Here is an 18511-nt window from a genome sequence, read left to right as displayed (position 1 = left end):
CAAGTGTTAAGTGGAACTGTAAGCGGGATATACATAAATCCCTGCAGTTCGTGGTATATAGAAAAGCAGTGGGATACCTAGAATAAGCCCCTGCTGTAAGCTAAGAGGTCAATAGCCTTGTGTGTGGTTTTTCATCACATCGTGGAGTGGAGGGATAACTAAGATAAGCCCCCTGCACATGTGATAGCCGTCTGTTGGCCTAAAGTCACCTCAATCCGTGACGTAGGGGTGACGGTCACGGTGTGAATCCTGACCCATTGGTGACAGCGGTCAGGGGAATCGTGACAACCATGAAGACCAAGGAGATCTCCAAACACCACCATGAAGACCAAGGAGATCTCCAAACACCACCATGAAGACCAAGGAGATCTCCAAACACCACCATGAAGACCAAAGAGATCTTCAAACACCACTATGAAGACCAAGGAGATCTCCAAACAACACCATGAAAACCAAGGAGATCTCCAAACAACAATATGAAGATCAAGGAGATCTCCAAACACCACCATGAAAACCAAGGAGATCTCCAAACACCACCATGAAGACCAAGGAGATCTCCAAACACCACCATGAAGACCAAGGAGATCTCCAAACAACAACATGAAGATCAAGGAGATCTCCAAACAACAACATGAAGGCCAGGGAGATCTGGCATCAAACCAACACGGCTCATCACCCCCACAAACACCATGCCCACAGTGATACATGGTGGTGGCAGCATCATGCTGTGGGGATGTTTTTCGCTAGCAGGGACAGGGAAAATGGATGGTGCGAAATACGGAGATATTCTGAACTGTGATGAGACGGGGACGGAGGTTGGGACCTTCCAACAAGACAACCACACACAGTATAAGGCTGAAGCAGCGCTCCAGTGGTGTAAGGGAAACGGGACAGTGCTCTGGATACAACTTTATTACATTTTATGGTAAAGTGAATGGTGACATTTAGAATTACGGCCTCATCCAACAAAAATACCGACATGTAGATGGAAAAATAAAGCAGTTCTTCCTTCTTGGAAGAAGAAGAGGCGCTGCAGCAGCTGTGACGTGACGACCACCAGTAACAGGAGGAACACGCCTCTTCTGATTACCGGCAGGGACATCCAATAGGCGCGCGTTACGAAATCTTGATTGACGTGAAGACAGACCACTGGCATTTGTCCGATGCGATCGGCTTTAACCAATGAGAGAGCGGGAAACCGTCCCTGGAGGCGGGGCAAAGCGCAGTGTTTGTGCGCGTCACCGCGAGCGGGAGCGCTCAGCGCGCACCTCGTGACCGCAAGATGGGGGCGCGCCTGAGACCCGGAAGGAAGCGGCGTCATCCAGTCAGTGAGTGAGGAGAGCTGAGCACCGCCGCCGTCATGAGCCTCCCCGGGCCGGCGAGGGGCAGCGGCAGGGAGGGCCTGTCTATCCCCTCTGGGGTCGGGATGGTGGCGCCTCGGTCCCTGCATGTGGAGCTGCACACCCAGCAGGTGAGCGCAGAGCGGCGCTGTCCGTGTCACTGGGCATTGTGGGTAATGACCCCCTTACACTGGGCATTGTGGGTAATGACCCCCTTACACTGGGCGTGGGGGGGAATGACCCCCTTACACTGGGCGTGGGGGGGAATGACCCCCTTACACTGGGCGTGGGGGGGAATGACCCCCTTACACTGGGCATTGTGGGTAATGACCCCCTTACACTGGGCATTGTGGGTAATGAGCCCCTTACACTGGGCATTGTGGGTAATGACCCCCATACACTGGGCGTTGTGGGTAATGACCCCCTTACACTGGGCATTGTGGGTAATGACCCCCATACACTGGGCATTGTGGGTAATGACCCCCTTACACTGGGCATTGTGGGTAATGACCCCCATACACTGGGCATTGTGGGTAATGACCCCCATACACTGGGCATTGTGGGTAATGACCCCCTTACACTGGGCATTGTGGGGAATGACCCCCTTACACTGGGCGTGGGGGGGAATGACCCCCTTACACTGGGCGTGGGGGGGAATGACCCCCTTACACTGGGCGTGGGGGGGAATGACCCCCTTACACTGGGCGTGGGGGGAATGACCCCCTTACACTGGGCGTGGGGGGAATGACCCCCTTACACTGGGCGTGGGGGGAATGACCCCCTTACACTGGGCGTGGGGGGAATGACCCCCTTACACTGGGCGTGGGGGGAATGACCCCCTTACACTGGGCGTGGGGGGAATGACCCCCTTACACTGGGCGTGGGGGGAATGACCCCCTTACACTGGGCGTGGGGGGAATGACCCCCTTACACTGGGCGTGGGGGGAATGACCCCCTTACACTGGGCGTGGGGGGAATGACCCCCTTACACTGGGCGTGGGGGGAATGACCCCCTTACACTGGGCGTGGGGGGAATGACCCCCTTACACTGGGCGTGGGGGGAATGACCCCCTTACACTGGGCGTGGGGGGAATGACCCCCTTACACTGGGCGTGGGGGGAATGACCCCCTTACACTGGGCGTGGGGGGAATGACCCCCTTACACTGGGCGTGGGGGGAATGACCCCCTTACACTGGGCGTGGGGGGAATGACCCCCTTACACTGGGCGTGGGGGGAATGACCCCCTTACACTGGGCGTGGGGGGAATGACCCCCTTACACTGGGCGTGGGGGGAATGACCCCCTTACACTGGGCGTGGGGGGAATGACCCCCTTACACTGGGCGTGGGGGGAATGACCCCCTTACACTGGGCGTGGGGGGAATGACCCCCTTACACTGGGCGTGGGGGGAATGACCCCCTTACACTGGGCGTGGGGGGAATGACCCCCTTACACTGGGCGTGGGGGGAATGACCCCCTTACACTGGGCGTGGGGGGAATGACCCCCTTACACTGGGCGTGGGGGGAATGACCCCCTTACACTGGGCGTGGGGGGAATGACCCCCTTACACTGGGCGTGGGGGGAATGACCCCCTTACACTGGGCGTGGGGGGAATGACCCCCTTACACTGGGCGTGGGGGGAATGACCCCCTTACACTGGGCGTGGGGGGAATGACCCCCTTACACTGGGCGTGGGGGGAATGACCCCCTTACACTGGGCGTGGGGGGAATGACCCCCTTACACTGGGCGTGGGGGGAATGACCCCCTTACACTGGGCGTGGGGGGAATGACCCCCTTACACTGGGCGTGGGGGGAATGACCCCCTTACACTGGGCGTGGGGGGAATGACCCCCTTACACTGGGCGTGGGGGGAATGACCCCCTTACACTGGGCGTGGGGGGAATGACCCCCTTACACTGGGCGTGGGGGGAATGACCCCCTTACACTGGGCGTGGGGGGAATGACCCCCTTACACTGGGCGTGGGGGGAATGACCCCCTTACACTGGGCGTGGGGGGAATGACCCCCTTACACTGGGCGTGGGGGGAATGACCCCCTTACACTGGGCGTGGGGGGAATGACCCCCTTACACTGGGCGTGGGGGGAATGACCCCCTTACACTGGGCGTGGGGGGAATGACCCCCTTACACTGGGCGTGGGGGGAATGACCCCCTTACACTGGGCGTGGGGGGAATGACCCCCTTACACTGGGCGTGGGGGGAATGACCCCCTTACACTGGGCGTGGGGGGAATGACCCCCTTACACTGGGCGTGGGGGGAATGACCCCCTTACACTGGGCGTGGGGGGAATGACCCCCTTACACTGGGCGTGGGGGGAATGACCCCCTTACACTGGGCGTGGGGGGAATGACCCCCTTACACTGGGCGTGGGGGGAATGACCCCCTTACACTGGGCGTGGGGGGAATGACCCCCTTACACTGGGCGTGGGGGGAATGACCCCCTTACACTGGGCGTGGGGGGAATGACCCCCTTACACTGGGCGTGGGGGGAATGACCCCCTTACACCCCCTTACACAAGGCAAACAAGGCAAACAGGATCATGGGGTGCATTAAAAGAGGTCTGGATACACATGATGAGAGCATTATACTGCCTCTGTACAAATCCCTAGTTAGACCGCACATGGAGTACTGTGTCCAGTTTTGGGCACCGGTGCTCAGGAAGGATATAATGGAACTAGAGAGAGTACAAAGGAGGGCAACAAAATTAATAAAGGGGATGGGAGAACTACAATACCCAGATAGATTAGCGAAATTAGGATTATTTAGTCTAGAAAAAAGACGACTGAGGGGCGATCTAATAACCATGTATAAGTATATAAGGGGACAATACAAATATCTCGCTGAGGATCTGTTTATACCAAGGAAGGTGACGGGCACAAGGGGGCATTCTTTGCGTCTGGAGGAGAAAAGGTTTTTCCACCAACATAGAAGAGGATTCTTTACTGTTAGGGCAGTGAGAATCTGGAATTGCTTGCCTGAGGAGGTGGTGATGGCGAACTCAGTCGAGGGGTTCAAGAGAGGCCTGGATGTCTTCCTGGAGCAGAACAATATTGTATCATACAATTATTAGGTTCTGTAGAAGGACGTAGATCTGGGGATTTATTATGATGGAATATAGGCTGAACTGGATGGACAAATGTCTTTTTTCGGCCTTACTAACTATGTTACTATGTTACTATGTTACACTGGGCGTGGGGGGAATGACCCCCTTACACTGGGCGTGGGGGGAATGACCCCCTTACACTGGGCGTGGGGGGAATGACCCCCTTACACTGGGCGTGGGGGGAATGACCCCCTTACACTGGGCGTGGGGGGAATGACCCCCTTACACTGGGCGTGGGGGGAATGACCCCCTTACACTGGGCGTGGGGGGAATGACCCCCTTACACTGGGCGTGGGGGGAATGACCCCCTTACACTGGGCGTGGGGGGAATGACCCCCTTACACTGGGCGTGGGGGGAATGACCCCCTTACACTGGGCGTGGGGGGAATGACCCCCTTACACTGGGCGTGGGGGGAATGACCCCCTTACACTGGGCGTGGGGGGAATGACCCCCTTACACTGGGCGTGGGGGGAATGACCCCCTTACACTGGGCGTGGGGGGAATGACCCCCTTACACTGGGCGTGGGGGGAATGACCCCCTTACACTGGGCGTGGGGGGAATGACCCCCTTACACTGGGCGTGGGGGGAATGACCCCCTTACACTGGGCGTGGGGGGAATGACCCCCTTACACTGGGCGTGGGGGGAATGACCCCCTTACACTGGGCGTGGGGGGAATGACCCCCTTACACTGGGCGTGGGGGGAATGACCCCCTTACACTGGGCGTGGGGGGAATGACCCCCTTACACTGGGCGTGGGGGGAATGACCCCCTTACACTGGGCGTGGGGGGAATGACCCCCTTACACTGGGCGTGGGGGGAATGACCCCCTTACACTGGGCGTGGGGGGAATGACCCCCTTACACTGGGCGTGGGGGGAATGACCCCCTTACACTGGGCGTGGGGGGAATGACCCCCTTACACTGGGCGTGGGGGGAATGACCCCCTTACACTGGGCGTGGGGGGAATGACCCCCTTACACTGGGCGTGGGGGGAATGACCCCCTTACACTGGGCGTGGGGGGAATGACCCCCTTACACTGGGCGTGGGGGGAATGACCCCCTTACACTGGGCGTGGGGGGAATGACCCCCTTACACTGGGCGTGGGGGGAATGACCCCCTTACACTGGGCGTGGGGGGAATGACCCCCTTACACTGGGCGTGGGGGGAATGACCCCCTTACACTGGGCGTGGGGGGAATGACCCCCTTACACTGGGCGTGGGGGGAATGACCCCCTTACACTGGGCGTGGGGGGAATGACCCCCTTACACTGGGCGTGGGGGGAATGACCCCCTTACACTGGGCGTGGGGGGAATGACCCCCTTACACTGGGCGTGGGGGGAATGACCCCCTTACACTGGGCGTGGGGGGAATGACCCCCTTACACTGGGCGTGGGGGGAATGACCCCCTTACACTGGGCGTGGGGGGAATGACCCCCTTACACTGGGCGTGGGGGGAATGACCCCCTTACACTGGGCGTGGGGGGAATGACCCCCTTACACTGGGCGTGGGGGGAATGACCCCCTTACACTGGGCGTGGGGGGAATGACCCCCTTACACTGGGCGTGGGGGGAATGACCCCCTTACACTGGGCGTGGGGGGAATGACCCCCTTACACTGGGCGTGGGGGGAATGACCCCCTTACACTGGGCGTGGGGGGAATGACCCCCTTACACTGGGCGTGGGGGGAATGACCCCCTTACACTGGGCGTGGGGGGAATGACCCCCTTACACTGGGCGTGGGGGGAATGACCCCCTTACACTGGGCGTGGGGGGAATGACCCCCTTACACTGGGCGTGGGGGGAATGACCCCCTTACACTGGGCGTGGGGGGAATGACCCCCTTACACTGGGCGTGGGGGGAATGACCCCCTTACACTGGGCGTGGGGGGAATGACCCCCTTACACTGGGCGTGGGGGGAATGACCCCCTTACACTGGGCGTGGGGGGAATGACCCCCTTACACTGGGCGTGGGGGGAATGACCCCCTTACACTGGGCGTGGGGGGAATGACCCCCTTACACTGGGCGTGGGGGGAATGACCCCCTTACACTGGGCGTGGGGGGAATGACCCCCTTACACTGGGCGTGGGGGGAATGACCCCCTTACACTGGGCGTGGGGGGAATGACCCCCTTACACTGGGCGTGGGGGGAATGACCCCCTTACACTGGGCGTGGGGGGAATGACCCCCTTACACTGGGCGTGGGGGGAATGACCCCCTTACACTGGGCGTGGGGGGAATGACCCCCTTACACTGGGCGTGGGGGGAATGACCCCCTTACACTGGGCGTGGGGGGAATGACCCCCTTACACTGGGCGTGGGGGGAATGACCCCCTTACACTGGGCGTGGGGGGAATGACCCCCTTACACTGGGCGTGGGGGGAATGACCCCCTTACACTGGGCGTGGGGGGAATGACCCCCTTACACTGGGCGTGGGGGGAATGACCCCCTTACACTGGGCGTGGGGGGAATGACCCCCTTACACTGGGCGTGGGGGGAATGACCCCCTTACACTGGGCGTGGGGGGAATGACCCCCTTACACTGGGCGTGGGGGGAATGACCCCCTTACACTGGGCGTGGGGGGAATGACCCCCTTACACTGGGCGTGGGGGGAATGACCCCCTTACACTGGGCGTGGGGGGAATGACCCCCTTACACTGGGCGTGGGGGGAATGACCCCCTTACACTGGGCGTGGGGGGAATGACCCCCTTACACTGGGCGTGGGGGGAATGACCCCCTTACACTGGGCGTGGGGGGAATGACCCCCTTACACTGGGCGTGGGGGGAATGACCCCCTTACACTGGGCGTGGGGGGAATGACCCCCTTACACTGGGCGTGGGGGGAATGACCCCCTTACACTGGGCATTGTGGGGGGAATGACCCCCTTACACTGGGCATTGTGGGGGGAATGACCCCCTTACACTGGGCGTGGGGGGAATGACCCCCTTACACTGGGCATTGTGGGGGATGACCCCCTTACACTGGGCATTGTGGGGGATGACCCCCTTACACTGGGCATTGTGGGGGGAATGAACCTTTCCCCCCCCCCCCTACACTGGGCATTGTGACATTGCGGGTATTGACCCCTCCTGGCACTGGGCATTGTGAGTAATGACCCCCCCACCCCGGGCATTGTGACATTGTGGGTAATGAACCCCCCCTACACTGGGCATTGTGGGTAATGAACCCCCTCCTCTGGCACTGGGCATTGTGAGTAATGACACCCCCCCTTCTCCTGGCACTGGGCATTGTGGGTAATACCACTCTTCTTTGGGCATCCAGTAGAATTTTGATGGCAGCTCTGGTTGTGACTAGAGATGACCAAACGTGTAACCATGGAAACACATGGGTCTGCACAGGGGCTGTATACTCTGTAGGTGAGGGCCATTTAGATGATCCATTCCTTGCTCCTTGAGTGTTACTCCTGATGCAGGGTGGCAGCGGTGGTGAAGGGGGCAATAATCCTCTCTGATGGTCTTTGACCCCTGCGTCCCGCCCCGCACCCTCCTCCGGCTCCAAACAGATGCAGGGTCCTATCTCAGTCAGGATCCCCCCATGTGTAGATGGGGGGATGTAAGGAAGGAGATTTGTAAGAGATAAGCTCCTCACTGTTCTTTCACTCTGTGGCATTTGCTCCCCACATTTCTTTCTGTATCTCTGTTTGCTGTAAGTGGATGGAAAAGTAATTTCCAAGAATTCCCCTCAGACGGGGCATCATTACCTTTCATCGCCCCCTTTCATCGCCCCTCTGCGGCTGCCCGGGGTCGTGCCATCCTGTGACTGACGCCAGTGGTGAGCCGGTGCCCCGGTCAGCTGCAGTGAGCGGCCGGAGATGCCGTTTGCCTGGTACGGTTTGTACCACAGGGGGTGACATCATGGAGCAGCTGCTGGCATTGCCTTGTTGTGTTGTTGCGGTGCGGGCACCATGCTGCTGACCGCACCGCTCCTCCTTGTACCTATTAGGAGAGATACTAACATTACAAGGCATCGGATTAATAATGGATGAGCTCTGTGCTGCGCTGCCGACACCTCGGAGGGGGTCACTGAACATTATATATATATATATATATATATATATATATATATATATATATATATATATATATATATATATATATATAATATTGATAAAGCCAGAAACTTCTGCTCTGAACAGTGAGAAGTTGAGATTCAAAGATCTCTGTTTGCTATTAGTAAATAGAAATAAACCTTGTTAAAGGGAACCTGTCACCCCGTTTTTTGAGATTGAGCTATAAATACTGTTAAATAGGGCCTGCGCTGTGTGTTCCTATAGTGTATGTAGTGTACCCCGATTCCCTATGTATGCTGAGAAATAACTTACCAAAGTCGCCGTTTTCGCCTGTCAATCAGGCTGGTCAGGTCGGGAGGGCGTGGTGACATCGCTGGTTCTTCCTCAGCTTTACGTTGGTGGCGTAGTGGTGAACAAGCAGCGCGCGATCTGCGCTGTTATCCCTTTCGTCGGTGGGGGCGGCCATCTTCCTGGGGCCGCGCGTGCGCAGATCGAGTGCTCTGCTGCACGGGGCTTCAGGAAAATGGCTGCGGGATGCCGCGCGTGCGCATTAGAGATCGCGGCGGCCATTTTCCCAAAGCCGAGTTTGCATCTCGGCTTTGGGAAAATGGCCGCCGCGATCTCTAATGCGCACGCGCGGCATCCCGCGGCCATTTTCCTGAAGCCCCGTGCAGCAGAGCACTCGATCTGCGCACGCGCGGCCCCAGGAAGATGGCCGCCCCCACCGATGCAAGGGATTACAGCGCAGATCGCGCGCTGCTTGTTCACCACTACGCCACCAACGTAAAGCTGAGGAAGAACCACCGATGTCACCACGCCCTCCCGACCTGACCAGCCTGATTGACAGGCGAAAACGGCGACTTTGGTAAGTTATTTCTCAGCATACATGGGGAATCGGGGTACACTACATACACTATAGGAACACACAGCGCAGGCCCTATTTAACAGTATTTATAGCTCAATCTCAAAAAACGGGGTGACAGGTTCCCTTTAATGTCTATGGGATAATAAACCTGCCCTGGCCTAATGTTCAGCTTGTTACAATGTATCAGTGCTGAGTTCTAGGAGGGGAGAGATCTGTGTCCTGTATGCTGATACCTGGCTTGTTACAATGTATCGAGTTCTAGGAGGGGAGAGGTCTGTGTCCTGTATGCTGATACCTGGCTTGTTACAATGTATCGGTGCTGGGTTCTAGGAGGGGAGAGATCTGTGTCCTGTATGCTGATACCTGGCTTGTTACAATGTATCGGTGCTGGGTTCTAGGAGGGGAGAGATCTGTGTCCTGTATGCTGATACCTGGCTTGTTACAATGTATCGAGTTCTAGGAGGGGAGAGGTCTGTGTCCTGTATGCTGATACCTGGCTTGTTACAATGTATCGGTGCTGGGTTCTAGGAGGGGAGAGATCTGTGTCCTGTATGCTGATACCTGGCTTGTTACAATGTATCGGTGCTGGCTTCTAGGAGGGGAGAGATCTGTGTCCTGTATGCTGATACCTGGCTTGTTGCAATGTTATCAGTGCTGGGTTCTAGGAGGGGAGAGATCTGTGTCCTGTATGCTGATACCTGGCTTGTTACAATGTATTGGTGCTGGGTTCTAGGAGGGGAGAGATCTGTGTCCTGTATGCTGATACCTGGCTTGTTACAATGTATTGGTGCTGGGTTCTAGGAGGGGAGAGGTCTGTGTCCTGTATGCTGATACCTGGCTTGTTACAATGTATTGGTGCTGGGTTCTAGGAGGGGAGAGGTCTGTGTCCTGTATGCTGATACCTGGCTTGTTGCAATGTATCAGTGCTGGGTTCTAGGAGGGGAGAGATCTGTGTCCTGTATGCTGATACCTGGCTTGTTACAATGTATCAGTGCTGGGTTCTAGGAGGGGAGAGATCTGTGTCCTGTATGCTGATACCTGGCTTGTTACAATGTATCAGTGCTGGGTTCTAGGAGGGGAGAGGTCTGTGTCCTGTATGCTGATACCTGGCTTGTTACAATGTATCAGTGCTGGGTTCTAGGAGGGGAGAGGTCTGTGTCCTGTATGCTGATACCTGGCTTGTTACAATGTATCGAGTTCTAGGAGGGGAGAGATCTGTGTCCTGTATGCTGATACCTGGCTTGTTACAATGTATCGGTGCTGGGTTCTAGGAGGGGAGAGATCTGTGTCCTGTATGCTGATACCTGGCTTGTTGCAATGTATCAGTGCTGGGTTCTAGGAGGGGAGAGATCTGTGTCCTGTATGCTGATACCTGGCTTGTTGCAATGTATCAGTGCTGGGTTCTAGGAGGGGAGAGATCTGTGTCCTGTATGCTGATACCTGGCTTGTTGCAATGTATCAGTGCTGGGTTCTAGGAGGGGAGAGGTCTGTGTCCTGTATGCTGATACCTGGCTTGTTACAATGTATCGAGTTCTAGGAGGGGAGAGATCTGTGTCCTGTATGCTGATACCTGGCTTGTTGCAATGTATCAGTGCTGGGTTCTAGGAGGGGAGAGATCTGTGTCCTGTATGCTGATACCTGGCTTGTTACAATGTATCAGTGCTGGGTTCTAGGAGGGGAGAGGTCTGTGTCCTGTATGCTGATACCTGGCTTGTTACAATGTATCGAGTTCTAGGAGGGGAGAGATCTGTGTCCTGTATGCTGATACCTGGCTTTTTACAATGTATCGGTGCTGGGTTCTAGGAGGGGAGAGGTCTGTGTCCTGTATGCTGATACCTGGCTTGTTACAATGTATCGAGTTCTAGGAGGGGAGAGATCTGTGTCCTGTATGCTGATACCTGGCTTGTTGCAATGTATCAGTGCTGGGTTCTAGGAGGGGAGAGGTCTGTGTCCTGTATGCTGATACCTGGCTTGTTGCAATGTATCAGTGCTGGGTTCTAGGAGGGGAGAGATCTGTGTCCTGTATGCTGATACCTGGCTTGTTGCAATGTATCAGTGCTGGGTTCTAGGAGGGGAGAGATCTGTGTCCTGTATGCTGATACCTGGCTTTTTACAATGTATCGGTGCTGGGTTCTAGGAGGGGAGAGGTCTGTGTCCTGTATGCTGATACCTGGCTTGTTACAATGTATCGAGTTCTAGGAGGGGAGAGATCTGTGTCCTGTATGCTGATACCTGGCTTGTTACAATGTATCGGTGCTGGGTTCTAGGAGGGGAGAGGTCTGTGTCCTGTATGCTGATACCTGGCTTGTTACAATGTATCGAGTTCTAGGAGGGGAGAGATCTGTGTCCTGTATGCTGATACCTGGCTTGTTGCAATGTATCAGTGCTGGGTTCTAGGAGGGGAGAGATCTGTGTCCTGTATGCTGATACCTGGCTTGTTACAATGTATCAGTGCTGGGTTCTAGGAGGGGAGAGGTCTGTGTCCTGTATGCTGATACCTGGCTTGTTACAATGTATCGAGTTCTAGGAGGGGAGAGATCTGTGTCCTGTATGCTGATACCTGGCTTGTTGCAATGTATCAGTGCTGGGTTCTAGGAGGGGAGAGGTCTGTGTCCTGTATGCTGATACCTGGCTTGTTACAATGTATCGAGTTCTAGGAGGGGAGAGATCTGTGTCCTGTATGCTGATACCTGGCTTGTTACAATGTATCGGTGCTGGGTTCTAGGAGGGGAGAGATCTGTGTCCTGTATGCTGATACCTGGCATCGGAATTAGGAGTGCAGCAATACGACATGATGGAACGATGCAGCCGTTGATGTTGTCACATTGTGTCTTTGCAGGAGCTCCTCACAAAATTAGAATAGCATCAAAAAGCGATTTTATTTCAGTTCTTCAATACAAAAAGTGAATCTCCTATATTATATATACATTAACAGAAATAAACACGTGAAATTGATCACTCTGTGTGTAATCACTCTATAATATGAGCTTCATTTTTTCTATTTAAGAACGGAAGTAAATTAACTTTTTGATGATATTCTAATTTTGTGAGATTCTCCTGTACATAATGTCTGTAAAGTTGTTTTTTTTTTTTTTTTTCTTCTGAGAGTATTAATAGTAACATAGTAACATAGTAACATAGTTAGTAAGGCCGAAAAAAGACATTTGTCCATCCAGTTCAGCCTATATTCCATCATAATAAATCCCCAGATCTACGTCCTTCTACAGAACCTAATAATTGTATGATACAATATTGTTCTGCTCCAGGAAGACATCCAGGCCTCTCTTGAACCCCTCGACTGAGTTCGCCATCACCACCTCCTCAGGCAAGCAATTCCAGATTCTCACTGCCCTAACAGTAAAGAACTTACGAATGTAAGTTCGTAACTGAGAAGTATTAATGAAAATAGTAACTACAGACCCATGCCGGGACGTGTGGCACAGGACCTGCACAGATCTCCATGTGCTGCAGGTTCTGGAAGAACAAAGGTCCTTAATTAGCAGTAAGAAGTGGTAGCGTGCGCTCCGTCACATGCCGGCGAGACATTTTGTAAGTATGGGGCATGTGATAAGACAACTAGACCCCTGGTACTGAACTGCTCATGAATGACCGTAGAGCCGTGTGCGTATGTGGCAGAGCCGTGCGTGCAGCAGCGCTATGTACCTGTGTAAGAGCTCGTTCAGACGGGCGTACCATACGGACTTGTGCCATCTGAGTCATTCAATATGGCTGCACCGCCTGCTCTATTTGTTACTACCCCCAAATACAGATAATCCGTGTAGCATCTGATCTGTAACTATTAACGCCTTGATTAGACTAAAGTCCACCAACAGCCCAATGTTTACAGCGTCTCCCCAGACACACGATGGTCCGGACGTTTCATGACATAAGCAGCTGGCTTTTGGTCCCGTCATTCTCTGCTTTTCCCAAACAGTTCGGCTGAGTTTTAATAAATAATAATAGTTTTCCTGTGTATGGAGGAGTCGGGAGATATCGCTTTGCAGGGAGCTGTCTAATGTGTTATTTTTTTTCCCCCCCCCAATATTTATTTATTTTATTTATTTTTGTATCTAAGTTTGTTGCGCACCAGTCGGCGTTGGGATGGGACATGATGCGAGCAGGGACCCATTCAGATGTTTACAAGGAGCCTCGGCTTTTTTAGATACGTACAGAAGTAAAGACTCCTCCGATACGTACAAGTAAGTAGGCGGAGCAGAGGTGTGGCCTTTGAGTCTCCGCCTCCTGGACTGCACCAGATGGGAGTCCTGCCTCTAATTGCACTTGCATATAAAACATAAGTGACCCACAGCTCCTAACAGAATGAGCTAGCTTTCATATTGTTCCTGGCGTTTCCTTTCTCTGAAAGTTTTTAGGTTCTGCGTCATTGGGACATTGTGCCTGGAAAAATTAAGCTTGACCGATAGCATGTGCCGGAATTCAGGACGACTCTGGAACGGCTTCACCCGGTTATGTCTTGTTTCCATTAATAGAACTGCTGCACCAGGGACCTCGCAGATCTAAGAGAAAGTGTAGGCAGCATTATCAGGAGTTACAGTATGTGGATCCTGGGAGAAGTCCCACCAGCAGAATAGTGAGTGCAGCTCTGGGGTATAATACAGGATGTAACTCAGGATCAGTAATGTAATGTATGTACACAGTGACTGCACCAGCAGAATAGTGAGTGCAGCTCTGAGGTATAATACAGGATGTAACTCAGAATCAGTAATGTAATGTATGTACACAGTGACTGCACCAGCAGAATAGTGAGTGCAGCTCTGGAGTATAATACAGGATGTAACTCAGGATCAGTAATGTATGTACACAGTGACTGCACCAGCAGAATAGTGAGTGCAGCTCTGAGGTATAATACAGGATGTAACTCAGGATCAGTAATGTAATGTATGTACACAGTGACTGCACCAGCAGAATAGTGAGTGCAGCTCTGAGGTATAATACAGGATGTAACTCAGGATCAGTAATGTAATGTATGTACACAGTGACTGCACCAGCAGAATAGTGAGTGCAGCTCTGGGGTATAATACAGGATGTAACTCAGGATCAGTAATGTAATGTATGTACACAGTGACTGCACCAGCAGAATAGTGAGTGCAGCTCTGGAGTATAATACAGGATGTAACTCAGGATCAGTAATGTAATGTATGTACACAGTGACTGCACCAGCAGAATAGTGAGTGCAGCTCTGGGGTATAATACAGGATGTAACTCAGGATCAGTAATGTAATGTATGTACACAGTGACTGCACCAGCAGAATAGTGAGTGCAGCTCTGGAGTATAATACAGGATGTAACTCAGGATCAGTAATGTATGTACACAGTGACTGCACCAGCAGAATAGTGAGTGCAGCTCTGGAGTATAATACAGGATGTAACTCAGGATCAGTAATGTAATGTATGTACACTGTGACTGCACCAGCAGAATAGTGAGTGCAGCTCTGGAGTATAATACAGGATGTAACTCAGGATCAGTAATGTAATGTATGTACACAGTGACTGCACCAGCAGAATAGTGAGTGCAGCTCTGAGGTATAATACAGGATGTAACTCAGGATCAGTAATGTAATGTATGTACACAGTGACTGCACCAGCAGAATAGTGAGTGCAGCTCTGGGGTATAATACAGGATGTAACTCAGGATCAGTAATGTAATGTATGTACACAGTGACTGCACCAGCAGAATAGTGAGTGCAGCTCTGGAGTATAATACAGGATGTAACTCAGGATCAGTAATGTAATGTATGTACACAGTGACTGCACCAGCAGAATAGTGAGTGCAGCTCTGGGGTATAATACAGGATGTAACTCAGGATCAGTAATGTAATGTATGTACACAGTGACTGCACCAGCAGAATAGTGAGTGCAGCTCTGGAGTATAATACAGGATGTAACTCAGGATCAGTAATGTATGTACACAGTGACTGCACCAGCAGAATAGTGAGTGCAGCTCTGGAGTATAATACAGGATGTAACTCAGGATCAGTAATGTAATGTATGTACACTGTGACTGCACCAGCAGAATAGTGAGTGCAGCTCTGGAGTATAATACAGGATGTAACTCAGGATCAGTAATGTAATGTATGTACACAGTGACTGCACCAGCAGAATAGTGAGTGCAGCTCTGGAGTATAATACAGGATGTAACTCAGGATCAGTAATGTAATGTATGTACACAGTGACTGCACCAGCAGAATAGTGAGTGCAGCTCTGGGGTATAATACAGGATGTAACTCAGGATCAGTAATGTAATGTATGTACACAGTGACTGCACCAGCAGAATAGTGAGTGCAGCTCTGGGGTATACTACAGGATGTAACTCAGGATCAGTAATGTATGTACACAGTGACTGCACCAGCAGAATAGTGAGTGCAGCTCTGGAGTATAATACAGGATGTAACTCAGGATCAGTAATGTAATGTATGTACACAGTGACTGCACCAGCAGAATAGTGAGTGCAGCTCTGGGGTATAATACAGGATGTAACTCAGGATCAGTAATGTAATGTATGTACACTGTGACTGCACCAGCATAATAGTGAGTGCAGCTCTGGAGTATAATACAGGATGTAACTCAGGATCAGTAATATAATGTATGTACACAGTGACTGCACCAGCAGAATAGTGAGTGCAGCTCTGGGGTATAATACAGGATGTAACTCAGGATCAGTAATGTATGTACACAGTGACTGCACCAGCAGAATAGTGAGTGCAGCTCTAGGGTATAATACAGGATGTAACTCAGGATCAGTAATGTAATGTATGTACACAGTGACTGCACCAGCAGAATAGTGAGTGCAGCTCTGGAGTATAATACAGGATGTAACTCAGGATCAGTAATGTAATGTATGTACACAGTGACTGCACCAGCAGAATAGTGAGTGCAGCTCTGGGGTATAATACAGGATGTAACTCAGGATCAGTAATGTAATGTATGTACACAGTGACTGCACCAGCAGAATAGTGAGTGCAGCTCTGGGGTATAATACAGGATGTAACTCAGGATCAGTAATGTATGTACACAGTGACTGCACCAGCAGAATAGTGAGTGCAGCTCTGGAGTATAATACAGGATGTAACTCAGGATCAGTAATGTAATGTATGTACACAGTGACTGCACCAGCAGAATAGTGAGTGCAGCTCTGGAGTATAATACAGGATGTAACTCAGGATCAGTAATGTAATGTATGTACACAGTGACTGCACCAGCAGAATAGTGAGTGCAGCTCTGGGGTATAATACAGGATGTAACTCAGGATCAGTAATGTATGTACACAGTGACTGCACCAGCAGAATAGTGAGTGCAGCTCTGGGGTATAATACAGGATGTAACTCAGGATCAGTAATGTAATGTATGTACACAGTGACTGCACCAGCAGAATAGTGAGTGCAGCTCTGGGGTATAATACAGGATGTAACTCAGGATCAGTAATGTATGTACACAGTGACTGCACCAGCAGAATAGTGAGTGCAGCTCTGGAGTATAATACAGGATGTAACTCAGGATCAGTAATGTAATGTATGTACACAGTGACTGCACCAGCAGAATAGTGAGTGCAGCTCTGGGGTATAATACAGGATGTAACTCAGGATCACTAATGTAATGTATGTACACAGTGACTGCACCAGCAGAATAGTAAGTGCAGCTCTGGAGTATAATACAGGATGTAACTCAGAATCAGTAATGTAATGTATGTACACAGTGACTGCACCAGCAGAATAGTGAGTGCAGCTCTGGAGTATAATACAGGATGTAACTCAGGATCAGTAATGTAATGTATGTACACTGTGACTGCACCAGCATAATAGTGAGTGCAGCTCTGGGGTATAATACAGGATGTAACTCAGGATCAGTAATGTAATGTATGTACACAGTGACTGCACCAGCAGAATAGTGAGTGCAGCTCTAGGGTATAATACAGGATGTAACTCAGGATCAGTAATGTAATGTATGTACACAGTGACTGCACCAGCAGAATAGTGAGTGCAGCTCTGGAGTATAATACAGGATGTAACTCAGGATCAGTAATGTAATGTATGTACACAGTGACTGCACCAGCAGAATAGTGAGTGCAGCTCTGGGGTATAATACAGGATGTAACTCAGGATCAGTAATGTAATGTATGTACACAGTGACTGCACCAGCAGAATAGTGAGTGCAGCTCTGGGGTATAATGCAGGATGTAACTCAGGATCAGTAATGTATGTACACAGTGACTGCACCAGCAGAATAGTGAGTGCAGCTGTGGAGTATAATACAGGATGTAACTCAGGATCAGTAATGTAATGTATGTACACAGTGACTGCACCAGCAGAATAGTGAGTGCAGCTCTGGAGTATAATACAGGATGTAACTCAGGATCAGTAATGTAATGTATGTACACAGTGACTGCACCAGCAGAATAGTGAGTGCAGCTCTGGGGTATAATACAGGATGTAACTCAGGATCAGTAATGTATGTACACAGTGACTGCACCAGCAGAATAGTGAGTGCAGCTCTGGGGTATAATACAGGATGTAACTCAGGATCAGTAATGTATGTACACAGTGACTGCACCAGCAGAATAGTGAGTGCAGCTCTGGGGTATAATACAGGATGTAACTCAGGATCAGTAATGTAATGTATGTACACAGTGACTGCACCAGCAGAATAGTGAGTGCAGCTCTGGGGTATAATACAGGATGTAACTCAGGATCAGTAATGTAATGTATGTACACAGTGACTGCACCAGCAGAATAGTGAGTGCAGCTCTGGGGTATAATACAGGATGTAACTCAGGATCAGTAATGTATGTACACAGTGACTGCACCAGCAGAATAGTGAGTGCAGCTCTGGAGTATAATACAGGATGTAACTCAGGATCAGTAATGTAATGTATGTACACAGTGACTGCACCAGCAGAATAGTGAGTGCAGCTCTGGGGTATAATACAGGATGTAACTCAGGATCACTAATGTAATGTATGTGCACAGTGACTGCACCAGCAGAATAGTGAGTGCAGCTCTGGAGTATAATACAGGATGTAACTCAGGATCAGTAATGTAATGTATGTACACAGTGACTGCACCAGCAGAATAGTAAGTGCAGCTCTGGAGTATAATACAGGATGTAACTCAGAATCAGTAATGTA

At 51.7% G+C, this 18511-nt stretch overlaps 1 protein-coding gene across 2 annotated transcripts in view; it reads left to right on the top strand.

Annotated features, from left to right (window-relative positions):
- The first annotated feature begins 1296 nt into the window (after positions 1–1296).
- Positions 1297–18511, top strand: part of UVRAG (UV radiation resistance associated) — a 98067-nt gene continuing 80852 nt past the window's right edge. Inside the window, exon 1 of one of the 2 annotated variants that reach the window (XM_069759391.1) lies at positions 1297–1471. In XM_069759391.1, coding sequence (XP_069615492.1) covers positions 1361–1471 — 111 coding nt within the window. In that variant the 5' untranslated portion in view covers positions 1297–1360. The remainder of the gene's footprint in view (positions 1472–18511) is intronic. The other variant, XM_069759389.1, reaches the window with a different exon arrangement.

The sequence above is a fragment of the Ranitomeya imitator genome, chromosome 3, assembly GCF_032444005.1.
Source record: "Ranitomeya imitator isolate aRanImi1 chromosome 3, aRanImi1.pri, whole genome shotgun sequence".
Taxonomy (NCBI): Eukaryota; Metazoa; Chordata; class Amphibia; order Anura; family Dendrobatidae; genus Ranitomeya; species Ranitomeya imitator.
The sequence above is the reverse complement of the archived record's forward strand: the minus strand, read 5'-3'. Positions and strand labels throughout refer to the sequence as shown.